Source organism: Eleginops maclovinus, chromosome 5, assembly GCF_036324505.1.
Source record: "Eleginops maclovinus isolate JMC-PN-2008 ecotype Puerto Natales chromosome 5, JC_Emac_rtc_rv5, whole genome shotgun sequence".
In the NCBI taxonomy this organism is placed as follows: Eukaryota; Metazoa; Chordata; class Actinopteri; order Perciformes; family Eleginopidae; genus Eleginops; species Eleginops maclovinus.
This window is the reverse complement of record NC_086353.1, coordinates 9,926,570-9,940,288: the sequence shown is the minus strand read 5'-3', so window position 1 is coordinate 9,940,288 and position 13,719 is coordinate 9,926,570. Positions and strand designations below refer to the sequence as shown.

General features: G+C 36.3%; 2 protein-coding genes across 2 annotated transcripts in view; both read left to right on the top strand.

Annotated features, from left to right (window-relative positions):
- Positions 1-3,939, top strand: LOC134864407 (CD209 antigen-like protein E). Its single transcript, XM_063883344.1, has 6 exons — positions 1-209; positions 575-661; positions 1,128-1,211; positions 2,703-2,845; positions 3,002-3,102; positions 3,290-3,939. The coding sequence occupies exons 1-6, from the start codon at positions 80-82 to the stop codon at positions 3,435-3,437; spliced, it is 693 nt and encodes a 230-aa protein (XP_063739414.1). The 5' UTR covers positions 1-79; the 3' UTR covers positions 3,438-3,939.
- A 568-nt stretch (positions 3,940-4,507) lies between these two features.
- LOC134864422 (CD209 antigen-like) overlaps positions 4,508-13,719 on the top strand; it is a 16,725-nt gene continuing 7,513 nt past the window's right edge. The window contains exons 1-6 of the mRNA XM_063883366.1: positions 4,508-4,730; positions 4,931-5,032; positions 5,116-5,418; positions 10,463-10,702; positions 10,903-11,004; positions 11,088-11,396. Coding sequence (XP_063739436.1) covers positions 4,583-4,730; positions 4,931-5,032; positions 5,116-5,418; positions 10,463-10,702; positions 10,903-11,004; positions 11,088-11,396 — 1,204 coding nt within the window. The 5' untranslated portion in view covers positions 4,508-4,582. The remainder of the gene's footprint in view (positions 4,731-4,930; positions 5,033-5,115; positions 5,419-10,462; positions 10,703-10,902; positions 11,005-11,087; positions 11,397-13,719) is intronic.

Below are 13,719 nucleotides of genomic sequence, written 5' to 3'. Positions count from 1 at the left end.
AGAAGAAGTGGATTCGAGTCTTTCAGAGAAATAGGCATTCTGCATCACCTTCAGTGTTACTTCAGTCATCGGGTAAAATATGGCGAGGTTTATCCATAAAGAGCAATCTGACACCATGGATTATGTGAATCTACCTGAGCCGACAGCCGGGAGTAACGCCCTGAGGAGCACATCTGGCCAAGACGCTGGACTGACTCCTGCAGTGTCAGGTGAGACAGAATACATTCAATTGAACATTTCAAAATGTAACCAAGCAATGTGAACAAAGATTTTAATTAGAGAATGTATTGATCAGAATTCAAACAAGATTTTAGTGTAGAAATAATGAAAAAACAATCTGCAATTTATGAAATTTTGTCAGTTTATTCAATCATTTTTCACCGATGATCATATGCATCCATGTTTGACTTTGTTGACATAGTTTACCAAGATTTCAGGATTTGGTCTGCATATGTCCTTCCATTTAATGAAATCTAAAATCCAACAGAGTAAAATTATTCAGATAAGGGTGTGAAAATGTGTCTTGCAGTTCACCTTTATTTTGTGAGCATTTCTGCCTGATTTTTGCACACAGGGAGACAACTCAGACTGGTTGCTGTGAGCTTTGGACTCCTGTGTATCCTACAAGTTTCTCTCAACATTTCCCTGCACCTCACTCTCTGTAAGTCATTTCAAACCATCTCTACTGCTTATCAGAAGACAAGAAAATCTGGTTTCCACCACAGTAAAATAATTGAATTAAAAAAACGTGAGACTTTCTTTGAGGGATTTAAGTATTATTATTGGATTTAATATCACTTCATCCATGATAGAACACCTTATTGCAATTATGTGTTTATGCTCTTAGGCTCCTTCGCATTTTCTATCCAATTCAGCCTGGTTACACAACTTAGGGGAAGTTGAGACATAACAACACATGGCATGATAAAAGCGTGTTCTTGTTTCTGAAGCAAACCTACTTGCAACTTTTGCTTCTGTTATATTGCATTTAGTCCACTATATATTAGAGTACATATCTTTTACAGATTTGCTCCTCCCCCTCCCTACGTAAAGTGCATGTTTTATAAACAGTTGGTTTAATGTAATTTAAATATTGAATTCTTAATAAAGTGTTTTTGCTCTTTCAGACAGCAGGACATCAGATAATGATGTCAGTTGCACAAACCTGACTTACGAGACTGAAAAGCTGAAGAAGGAACTGATTAACTTTGGTCAGTGGGAGGATGAAACTGATTTGCACGCAAAAGATCATATAAATATTGTCAATGCAAAATGGACTGATATGATGCTCTCTTGTAATGAGGACTGTATGGTTAAAGTGAGGCTTGGACTTCTTAGAGTAGACACTATACCAAGGGAGTCCAAACTTGTCTCACAGAGGGCCACATACAGAAAAATATACGGAAAGCCGGGCCACTTATAGAGGGGAATATTGTCTCAAAGGTTAAATTATAAGTTAGCAAAACAAATCAAATGTAGGTGAATAATGCGCGATACTTGAAAACGCGTTCAGAAAATACAGCCTACATCCCATCTGTCTTTTATTTATTTCCTTAAAACAGAAGCCTCAGATTGCTTATAACAGAGTAAGAGTAAATATGAAGGTTCAATTTCAAGCTTGTTATAAAATAAATTATTGTTTATTTTTTTAATCAACTAAGATTTGTTAGAAAATGTTTTACGTTTTAAATGACTACATTTATTTGAAAATTGGGCTCATTAATATATTTGAACATGTATATTTGAGAAGTCCAATATAAGACAAGCAAAGATTGAATTTGTGGGCCATATTCCAATACACTTTTAGAATTTGCAGAGGGCCGATTCAAAATGGCCTGCGGGCCGCATTTGGCCCCCAGGCCGAAGTCTGGACACCCCCTGCCCCTGCCCTATACTATACAGTATTCTCACACTTTTGGCTTTAATTGGACTTCCTGCACATCTGAAACAAACTTTGTTTGACTTCAACAAACAAATTACAACTAGGCATTCAAATGTAATTTATTCATTTGTTTTTGCCTATGGACTGATTCAAATTGATAGATTATACATGATATTTAATGTGTGATGACCCCTCTCCACTAGGTGTCCCTTTGTCCGTTTGATTTGTGGCTCTGCTTTGTTTAGTAGAGGGGAAGGCACATATGTTGCTGTTATAAAAAGGAAAACACCTTCATACAGAGCCGCTCATCAAACATCCATACGTGCTAATATGATTGGGCTTTGACAAATAACTAACACCTCTATGAAAAAACTGAACATCATAGGCATCATAACACTATAGCAGGAAGGTTGTGGTTATTGGTTAGATTGTACAGGTGCACCAATCACATGTCATAGGTGGATACATTACTGAAAGGAATAACAACATGTCATTTAAAACTTTTTTTTTTAATGTTGTTGTTAATTCTTCTTTGAAAAGAAGGGATGAAGACATGATATTATCACTCGTTCGATTCAATGTTATTTACATAGCCTGATATCACAACTAAAAATGTGCCTCATGCAGTCTGTTCTGAAACCCTTCCAGAGAACGGAAAAAACTCCCCAAAAATTCCACTGCACTTTTTTGACATCAAAGCTTACATAATTTAATTGAATTTTGATTAATCAATTCATAATTGCTTTTTAACTGTGTCACTTTCATAATCACATATGGTAATTCCTGAGATATTAAGGTTTTCTTTGTTGTGGTCCCACAGATCACTTTTTCCAACAAGGCTGGGTGTATATCCGTCCCAGTTTCTATTACATTTCATCTATCAGGAAATCCTGGCAAGAAAGCAGAGCTGACTGTTTGGAGAGAGGTGCAGACCTTGTGATCATCAACAGCAAAGCAGAGCAGGTGTGTGTGTGTGTGTGTGTGTGTGTGTGTGTGTGTGTGTGTGTGTGTGTGTGTGTGTGTGTGTGTGTGTGTGTGTGTGTGCATGCGTGCGTGTGTGTGTGAGTGTGTGCATTGATTACACATTACTGACGTTAACTGTTTTTCTCTGTAAACCAGGATTTCGTAACAAAATTCAACAGACTCACATGGATTGGACTGACAGACGTACAAACCAAAAACACTTGGAAGTGGGTGGATGGCACTCCACTGAACAAGAGGTTCAAGCATTGCATTTTTTTCAAATTACATTAAATCAAAAAAGTATCTTGTAGATGTTCATGTTAGTTTAACAAATACATCTAAAATGATTCAAAGGGAACATTTAATTGTGCAACATAAACCAGTTAATCAGATGCATCTTGTGTTATTTTTGTTGTTAAAAGAGAATTTGGTTTTTGGTTTCAGCTACTGGGGACCCGGGGAGCCAAACAGCTTTGAAGGCAATGTCGAGGATTGTGTAGAAATAAGGTTTTTTGAACTGGAGAACAGCTGGAATGATATTCGATGTGGAGATCAAAACTTCTGGATCTGTGAAAAGATGTTAGCTATATAACTCAACATAAGATTACTTCAGGTTTTTAAAAACAGGAGGAACGTGCACATAAACAGATAGAGAAGCAAACCAGATTTTGTAATCTTTAGGAATATTAGATTTTTGGCTTTACTTAATGAGGAAGGAAATGTATTTAGCACATATGTTTGACCTCAACAGCACTCTCAGTACATGTAAATGTATGTTTGTTTACAATTAATTAATTACACTGGATTATTTGTATGTATAACATGACTGAAAGTGAAAGCCATGCATAGAATAACCTATGGTGTTTAAATGAAGATAATTCCCAATGAATTACAAGTATGTTGAAAGTGTTGTTTCCACAGATGCTCTAAACCCCCTCTGATAATACAAGGGGTTGCCAATATTTTCAAAGTCTGCATATGATAATAATTGCAATATGTGTGTGATGATTGCTTGGCGTTGTGTCTGGGGAGGAGGAGAATACTAAAAATGTTTTATCTAACTTCTGGCGAAAATAAATGAATTTTAAAATGTCCAGTATTTGGTATTGCATTAAACAACAGTTGACGATATTGGATCTTTTTCTTAAAATAATAATAAACCACCATCTGTCATGCAGCTTTACTTCAAATAGTTGTGTAACAGCTGAAATATTAGTCAGTGGTGTAGCTACAAATAATCACCGTCTGACCACATCTATCTTTCAGTCTACAGATAGATAGATAGATAGATAGATAGATAGATAGATAGATAGATAGATAGATAGATAGATAGATAGATAGATAGATAGATAGATAGATAGATAGATAGATAGATAGATAGATAGATAGATAGATAGATAGATAGATAGATAGATAGATTGGTGGATGGATAGATGGGTAGGTAGATAGATAAATAGATAGATGTGAACTGTGACATTAAAACATTTTGTGATAATAGAAAGTGCAACCATGCATCTGCAACTTAACGTTGAACAGGTGCAAGTGGTCACCTAACACATTTCAAACCACCAGCCCTCAGTTTCCTGGTGATGTGGCAAACACATACGTAAATAGAAATTACCTTCCTTTAGAAGTTACTTTACAGTTGAAGGTGATGAAGGCCAAAAGGACACTCTGCAGACTTTGATAACATCAAGCAGCACAGACCAAACTGCACCTTCAGTACAGCTGGACACCATGGATGAAATGTCTGTCTATATAAATGTAGAGGAATCATCGGTTTACTACAGCCGGAGCAACATGGAGACAAAAATATCAGAACATATTTATGAAAATGTGCCTATTCTTACTCAGAGACACCATGGACCTGGAACTGCACCCTCAGGTAATAAACACATTACATTGTTTTACACAAAGGTCCACACACAGGACCATACTTCATTAGTTTAATATAGACAATGTGTGACATTTGCTCACAAACCCATCTACCTATGGTTAATTTTTCAAAGCACTTTCTGTGTCCTTTATTTCACTTGAACATGAAACACACACAAGTAAATTGTTATCATTGTATTTTACCTTCAGATGCTAAAGAAGTAAAGAGGACTTCCTGCAGAGCTGCTCACTTTTGCCTGTGTCTGCTGTGTCTATTCCTTCTGACTGGACTTGTAACTCTGGTTTACCTCGGTGAGTACTTTGTTTGCATGATTATAAAACACAAAAAGAGTTTACTGGTTGACAGTGTTTCTTTGTTTATGTGTCAAACCCAGTCATCAACAGCAACTCTGAGTGGAAAATGGAGATGGTCTTGTTACAAAACAGTTACAAGAACCTGACAATACAGAACGACCAGCTACAGACAAGTTACAACATCCTGACTGAAGAAAGAGAGCAGCTTAAGATCAGCAACAACAACCTCACCAGTGAGAGAAACCAGTTACACATTAACCTGACAATACAGCTACGGACAAGTAATAACATCCTGACTGAAAAAAGAGAGCAGCTTAAGATCATTGATGCCCTGACCATTGAAAGAAATGATCTTCAGAGAAAACTTCAAGGTAATTCAAAGTGTAAAAGTTAAGTGTTTAAAGAGTTATGTGGCAGTGAAGAAAAATAACTTTTCTGAGGCCCAGAAATGCCATCAATAATCTTGTTTTCCCAGCCACTCAGAACAGCAAAAAACAGTCACAGAGTTGCCTGAGAAGAACAATGGGTGACATCCATTAGACATTGAGAAAAATCAAGGATGTCTTTCACAACTGGCGACAGACACCTTGAAGTAAAAGGGATGCCGGGGGTAGCCATATCCCATAATTGTTCCGTTGTAATTGCTCATTTTATGCTATGTAAATTGATAGAACAGCGCTGTAGTTTTCTCAAAATGATTGCACAGTAACAATATTGCTTGAATTAGGTAGCTCAGACTGAATGTTTTGGTCAGGGCATTTCATTCTTTTGATTGCTGTTAAGATGTCAAGAGTATTTCAACAAATATTACAAAAAATGTTTAATTACATTACCCATCCTAGCTTTAACAATGGCTTGTATTTAGTCAAGTGACTTCCTAAACCACAACAGACTGATAGTGGTCCAGCTTGCACGATACCACAACCCTGAAACTGAAACCGATGGAAACACCTGCTCCATTCATTTGTCAATCCATCAGGTGGCGCAGAAACACTTCAGCCCGGACTGTAAATACTAACTGGACTCTGACTGTGCAGTGCAGCATTTTATGAAATCCAACAAAACAATTGTGAACCATACTCCATCACTTTCTCATGAAGGGATGTGAAGATATTGAACAGTAAACACAATAATTTGATTTGATTTCTTTATTTTCTGTCCAATAAATATAGTATAGATATAGATAGAGGGAACTTGTAATTAGATCAACTGTGTTAAAAAGTCTTGAGTATTATAATGTTTTTGTTGCAATATGTGATTTTGTTGTACTTAATGTAAATATAACATAACTCAATAACTCAAATACAAACTGTGTTGATGTTTGTGTTACTTAAAAGAAGGCATTTTCTGCATTATACAGCATTAAATAATGAAACAATTATTACATGAAGATGCTGTTCATCAATGATAAACTCATGAGTTCAAATGTATAAGTACTGGAAGTATTGTAAAATATTACTTTATTAGTGGATTTGGAATAACATTTATCAAAGAAAGATTACGGTTTTTATTCATCTTTTACTGTTAAAGGCTAATATTGTTAATTATTTCTAACAAAGTATACATTCATAACAAAATGGTTATGCTTGGTTGTGTATCCACGTCAACAATTTTCAGTCTTTCAAGGTGAGTGACAAAAAGGCATAGGAAAGACATTACAGTAAAATGTACATTGAAGCAATTTTGTCCTGTTTATAATGACCCTCAAAACATGCTTTTAAATGGGAGAAAAATGCACACTCTTTGATAAGGGTCCCACCTTATGTAAAACATATTTTTTAGATTGAGGGTAATACATTTTTTGATAAGGGTCCCCCCCCCTATGTAAAAGTTTTTTTGTTGATAAGGGTCCCCCCTTATGTACAAATTATATTTTAGATGAGTGTCATGGGCTACGTTCCCAATCAGCATAAACACTCCCAATAATCTCCAGGACGCATGTGATTGATTCCATGAAGTTTTACTGAGAATCTTGTGAAACTGAAAATACAGCAAAATATCCGCATCTATTATAAACAATATAATCTGTCATCCGGCAGTAGTAAAATATAGAGCTAATTCAGTTTAGCTACACAATCAACATGCTAACAGTCTTTAATGCTCACACAAACTCAGCACTGCTCGATAGGTTAGTGTAAACATATACTCACAGACGTTGCTTTAGCGAAGAGGGAGAAAGAATAGCTGTGTAACGGAAGAACTGAAGACCGCACGGCTCACACAACCGTAGCTAATCACTGCGCTGAGAAACCGGCTTCTTAGCCTATCTCCCAGCATGCACTACGTCTGAGTTGCTATGGTAACCAAAGTAAACAAATGACATTGAAAAGTTTCTAAAAAAAAAACGACAGGGGCATAACAATGAGGGTAATACATTTTTTTGATAAGGGTTCCCCCTTATCTAAAAAAAACATTTTTTAGATTGAGGACATGATATTATCACTCGTTCGATTCAATGTTATTTACATAGCCTGATATCACAACTAAAAATGTACCTCATGCAGTCTGTTCTGAAACCCTTCCAGAGAACAGGAAAAAACTCCCCAAAAATTCCACTGCACTTTTTTGACATCAAAGCTTACATAATTTAATTGAATTTTGATTAATCAATTCATAGTTGCTTTTTAACTGTGTCACTTTTATAATCACATATGGTAATTCCTGAGATATTAAGGTTTTCTTTGTTGTGGTCCCAGAGATCACTTTTTCCAACAAGGCTGGGTGTATATCCGTCCCAGTTTCTATTACATTTCACTATCAGGAAATCCTGGCAAGAAAGCAGAGCTGACTGTTTGGAGAGAGGTGCAGACCTTGTGATCATCAACAGCAAAGCAGAGCAGGTGTGTGTGTGTGTGTGTGTGTGTGTGTGTGTGTGTGTGTGTGTGTGTGTGTGTGTGTGTGTGTGTGTGTGTGTGTGTGTGTGTGTGTGTGTGTGTGTGTGTGTGTGTGTGCATTGATTACACATTTTCTGTCAAAAGTTCCTGCATTTTGAAACAGGGTGTGATGGATGCGAGGCCGTCGTCCATTTTTACGGATGATTACTGATGTTAACTGTTTTTCTCTGTAAACCAGGATTTCGTAACAAAATTCAACAGACTCACATGGATTGGACTGACAGGCGTACAAACCAAAAACACTTGGAAGTGGGTGGATGGCACTCCACTGAACAAGAGGTTCAAGCATTGTATTTTTTTCAAATTACATTAAATCAAAAAAGTATCTTGTAGATGTTCATGTTAGTTTAACAAATACATCTAAAATGATTCAAAGGGAAAATTTAATTGTGCAACATAAACCAGTTAATCAGATGCATCTTGTGTTATTTTTGTTGTTAAAAGAGAATTTGGTTTTTGGTTTCAGCTACTGGGGACCCGGGGAGCCAAACAGCTTTGAAGGCAATGTCGATGATTGTGTAGAAATAAGGTTTTTTGAACTGGAGAACAGCTGGAATGATATTCGATGTGGAGATCAAAACTTCTGGATCTGTGAAAAGACGTTAGCTATATAACTCAACATAAGAATTACTTCAGGTTTTTAAAAACAGGAGGAACGTGCACATAAACAGATAGAGAAGCAAACCAGATTTTTTAATCTTTAGGAATATTAGATTTTTGGCTTTACTTAATGAGGAAGGAAATGTATTTAGCACATATGTTTGACCTCAACAGCACTCTCAGTACATGTAAATGTATGTTTGTTTACAATTAATTAATTACACTGGATTATTTGTATGTATAACATGACTGAAAGTGAAAGCCATGTGTAGCTGGGTGCTAGGAAAAGCAGCTCAGGGCCTGACTCCTCCCCGAACCGCTCCCCCTAATTAGAGAGGGTATAAATGGCACCTGCAGCAATCATCCTTCCCCATGGCCCTGTCCTCATGGTCTGTGGTGCAGGTAGGCTGTCTTTGACCACAAGTTATTGTCTCTTTGTACTGACTTGCTTATATTTCCTTACAGTTGTCTGCTGACTTCCTATGGTGGTTAGTGGAGCCTGAAGGAATACAAATTGTTTGTACCACATGGCCATCCATTTTTTAACCATTGTTGTACCATTTGTTTTAGGTTTACCTGCTGCTGTTTTGTTCATTGCTGTTTTGTTCATTGCTGTTTAGTTCATTGCTGTTTCGTTTAGTTTTGTATAGTTACTTTGGTTTTGTTTAGTTTAGTTCCTTTTGCCAGCTGGGATTTTCTTGTTTGTTTAGGTTTAGTTTTTAGTCTTAGTTTGCTATTCAAGCTGAGTGCCTGTATATGGGGAGGGCTAGTCCGTATCATTGTTTGCTGTGGTGGAGATCACCGGGGAGCACGAATGAGTGACCCGTTTGCTGTGACTGCACCTGTGAGTATTTGGTTGCACCCGAATGTCACAAAGTAGTATGCGACCCCATTAACTGGCCTCATCTCACCGAGGTTTAGTTTATTTTTCTGTTTTGATTTAAATGTCAGCTTTTACATAAAGATTTTAAAACCTTTTGTTAGTAATAAAGATATTAAACTGTACTATTGTTTACAACGTGATTACTTTGTATTTTCTCTTTTTAGCATCCTCTTCCTTAGCTTCTTTTGTTGTTTTATTCATAATTAATAAAAGTTTCTTTTCTGTACAAAACACGTCTCTGCCCCTCAGTACGAACTTGTGCCCAAATCTTTGAAGGTTTATATCTTGGGGTGCAAGTCCCCAGGTGGCGTTGTCGGTCCCCCTTTTTATTAAACTTTAATACTCTAGATTTTCACCTCACCACCCCGCCACACATGCATAGAATAACCTACGGTGTTTAAATGAAGATAATTCCCAATGAACTACATGTATGTTGAAAGTGTTGTTTCCACAGATGCTCTAAACCCCCTCTGATAATACAAGGGGTTGCCAATATTTTCAAAGTCTTCATATGATAATAATTGCTGTGTGTGATGATTGCTTGGCGTTGTGTCTGGGGAGGAGGAGAATACTAAAAATGTTTTATCTAACTTCTGGCGAAAATAAATGAATTTTAAAATGTCCAGTATTTGGTATTGCATTAAACAACAGTTCAAGATATTGGATGTTTTTCTTAAAATAATACTAAACCACCATCTGTCATGCAGCTTTACTTCAAATAGTTGTGTAAGAGCTGACATATTAGTCAGTGGTGTAGCTACAAATAATCACCGTCTGAACACATCTATCTTTCAGTCTACAGATAGACAGATAGATAGATAGATAGTTTGGTGGATTGATAGATGGGTAGGTAGATAGATAAATAGATGTGAACTGTGACATTAAAACATTTTGTGATAATAGAAAGTGCAACCATGCATCTGCAACTTAACGTTGAACAGGTGCAAGTGGTGACCTAACACATTTCAAACCACCAGCCCTCAGTTTCCTGGTGATGTGGCAAACACATACGTAAATAGAAATTACCTTCCTTTAGAAGTTACTTTACAGTTGAAGGTGATGAAGGCCAAAAGGACACTCTGCAGATTTTGATAACATCAAGCAGCACAGACCAAACTGCACCTTCAGTACAGCTGGACACCATGGATGAAATGTCTGTCTATATAAATGTAGAGGAATCATCGGTTTACTACAGCCGGAGCAACATGGAGACAAAAATATCAGAACATATTTATGAAAATGTGCCTATTCTTACTCAGAGACACCATGGACCTGGAACTGCACCCTCAGGTAATAAACACATTACATTGTTTTACACAAAGGTCCACACACAGGACCATACTTCATTAGTTTAATATAGACAATGTGTGACATTTGCTCACAAACCCATCTACTTATGGTTAATTTTTCAAAGCGCTTTCTGTGTCCTTTATTTCACTTGAACATGAAACACACACAAGTAAATTGTTATCATTGTATTTTACCTTCAGATGCTAAAGAAGTAAAGAGGACTTCCTGCAGAGCTGATGCCTTTTGTCTGTGTCTGCTGTGTCTATTCCTTCTGACTGGACTTGTAACTCTGGTTTACCTCGGTGAGTACTTTGTTTGCATGATTATAAAACACAAAAAGAGTTTACTGGTTGACAGTGTTTCTTTGTTTATGTGTCAAACCCAGTCATCAACAGCAACTCTGAGTGGAAAATGGAGATGGTCTTGTTACAAAACAGTTACAAGAACCTGACAATACAGAACGACCAGCTACAGACAAGTTACAACATCCTGACTGAAGAAAGAGAGCAGCTTAAGATCAGCAACAACAACCTCACCAGTGAGAGAAACCAGTTACACATTAACCTGACAATACAGCTACGGACAAGTAATAACATCCTGACTGAAAAAAGAGAGCAGCTTAAGATCATTGATGCCCTGACCATTGAAAGAAATGATCTTCAGAGAAAACTTCAAGGTAATTCAAAGTGTAAAAGTTAAGTGTTTAAAGAGTTATGTGGCAGTGAAGAAAAATAACTTTTCTGAGGCCCAGAAATGCCATCAATAATCTTGTTTTCCCAGCCACTCAGAACAGCAAAAAACAGTCACAGAGTTGCCTGAGAAGAACAATGGGTGACATCCATTAGACATTGAGAAAAATCAAGGATGTCTTTCACAACTGGCGACAGACACCTTGAAGTAAAAGGGATGCCGGGGGTAGCCATATCCCATAATTGTTCCGTTGTAATTGCTCATTTTATGCTATGTAAATTGATAGAACAGCGCTGTAGTTTTCTCAAAATGATTGCACAGTAACAATATTGCTTGAATTAGGTAGCTCAGACTGAATGTTTTGGTCAGGGCATTTCATTCTTTTGATTGCTGTTAAGATGTCAAGAGTATTTCAACAAATATTACAAAAAATGTTTAATTACATTACCCATCCTAGCTTTAACAATGGCTTGTATTTAGTCAAGTGACTTCCTAAACCACAACAGACTGATAGTGGTCCAGCTTGCACGATACCACAACCCTGAAACTGAAACCGATGGAAACACCTGCTCCATTCATTTGTCAATCCATCAGGTGGCGCAGAAACACTTCGGCCCGGACTGTAAATACTAACTGGACTCTGACTATGTGCAGTGCAGCATTTTATGAAATCCAACAAAACAATTGTGAACCATATACTCCATCACTTTCTCATGAAGGGATGTGAAGATATTGAACAGTAAACACAATAATTTGATTTCATTTCTTTATTTTCTGTCCAATAAATATAGTATAGATATAGATAGAGGGAACTTGTAATTAGATCAACTGTGTTAAAAAGTATTGAGTATTATAATGTTTTTGTTGCAATATGTGATTTTGTTGTACTTAATGTAAATATAACATAACTCAATAACTCAAATACAAACTGTGTTGATGTTTGTGTTACTTAAAAGAAGGCATTTTCTGCATTATACAGCATTAAATAATGAAACAATTATATTTAAGATGAGGGAAATACATTTTTTGATAAAGGTCCCCCCTTATGTAGGAATCAAATTTATTGATAAGGGTCCACCCTCATGTAGAAATGATATTTTTTGATAAGGGTCCCCCCTTATGTAAAAATCATATATTTTGATAAGGGTCCCCCCTTATGTCGAAATCAAATATTTTGATAAGGGTCCCCCCTTATGTCAACATCATATTTATTGATAAGGGTCCCCCCTTATGTAAAAATCATATTTTTTGATAAGGGTCCCCCCTTATGTAAAAAGTGTATTTATTGATAAGGGTCCCCCCTTATGTAAAAATCATATTTTTTGATAAGGGTCCCCCCTTATGTAAAAATCATATTTTTTGATAAGGGTCCCCCCTTATGTAAAAATCATATTTTTTGATAAGGGTCCCCCCTTATGTAAAAATCATATTTTTTGATAAGGGTCCCCCCTTATGTAAAAATCATATTTTTTGATAAGGGTCCCCCCTTATGTAGAAATCAAATATTTTGATAAGGGTCCCCCCTTATGTAAAAATCATATTTTTTGATAAGGGTCCCCCCTTATGTAAAAATCATATTTTTTGATAAGGGTCCCCCCTTATGTAAAAATCATATTTTTTGATAAGGGTCCCCCCTTATGTAAAAATCATATTTTTTGATAAGGGTCCCCCCTTATGTAAAAATCATATTTTTTGATAAGGGTCCCCCCTTATGTAAAAATCATATTTTTTGATAAGGGTCCCCCCTTATGTAAAAATCATATTTTTTGATAAGGGTCCCCCCTTATGTAAAAATCATATTTTTTGATAAGGGTCCCCCCTTATGTAAAAATCATATTTTTTGATAAGGGTCCCCCCTTATGTAAAAATCATATTTTTTGATAAGGGTCCCCCCTTATGTAAAAATCATATTTTTTGATAAGGGTCCCCCCTTATGTAAAAATCATATTTTTTGATAAGGGTCCCCCCTTATGTAAAAATCATATTTTTTGATAAGGGTCCCCCCTTATGTAAAAATCATATTTTTTGATAAGGGTCCCCCCTTATGTCGAAATCAAATATTTTGATAAGGGTCCCCCCTTATGTAAAAATCATATTTTTTGATAAGGGTCCCCCCTTATGTAAAAATCAAATATTTTGATAAGGGTCCCCCCTTATGTAAAAATCATATTTTTTGATAAGGGTCCCCCCTTATGTAAAAATCATATTTTTTGATAAGGGTCCCCCCTTATGTAAAAATCATATTTTTTGATAAGGGTCCCCCCTTATGTAAAAATCATATTTTTTGATAAGGGTCCCCCCTTATGTAAAATCATATTTTGAAGGGT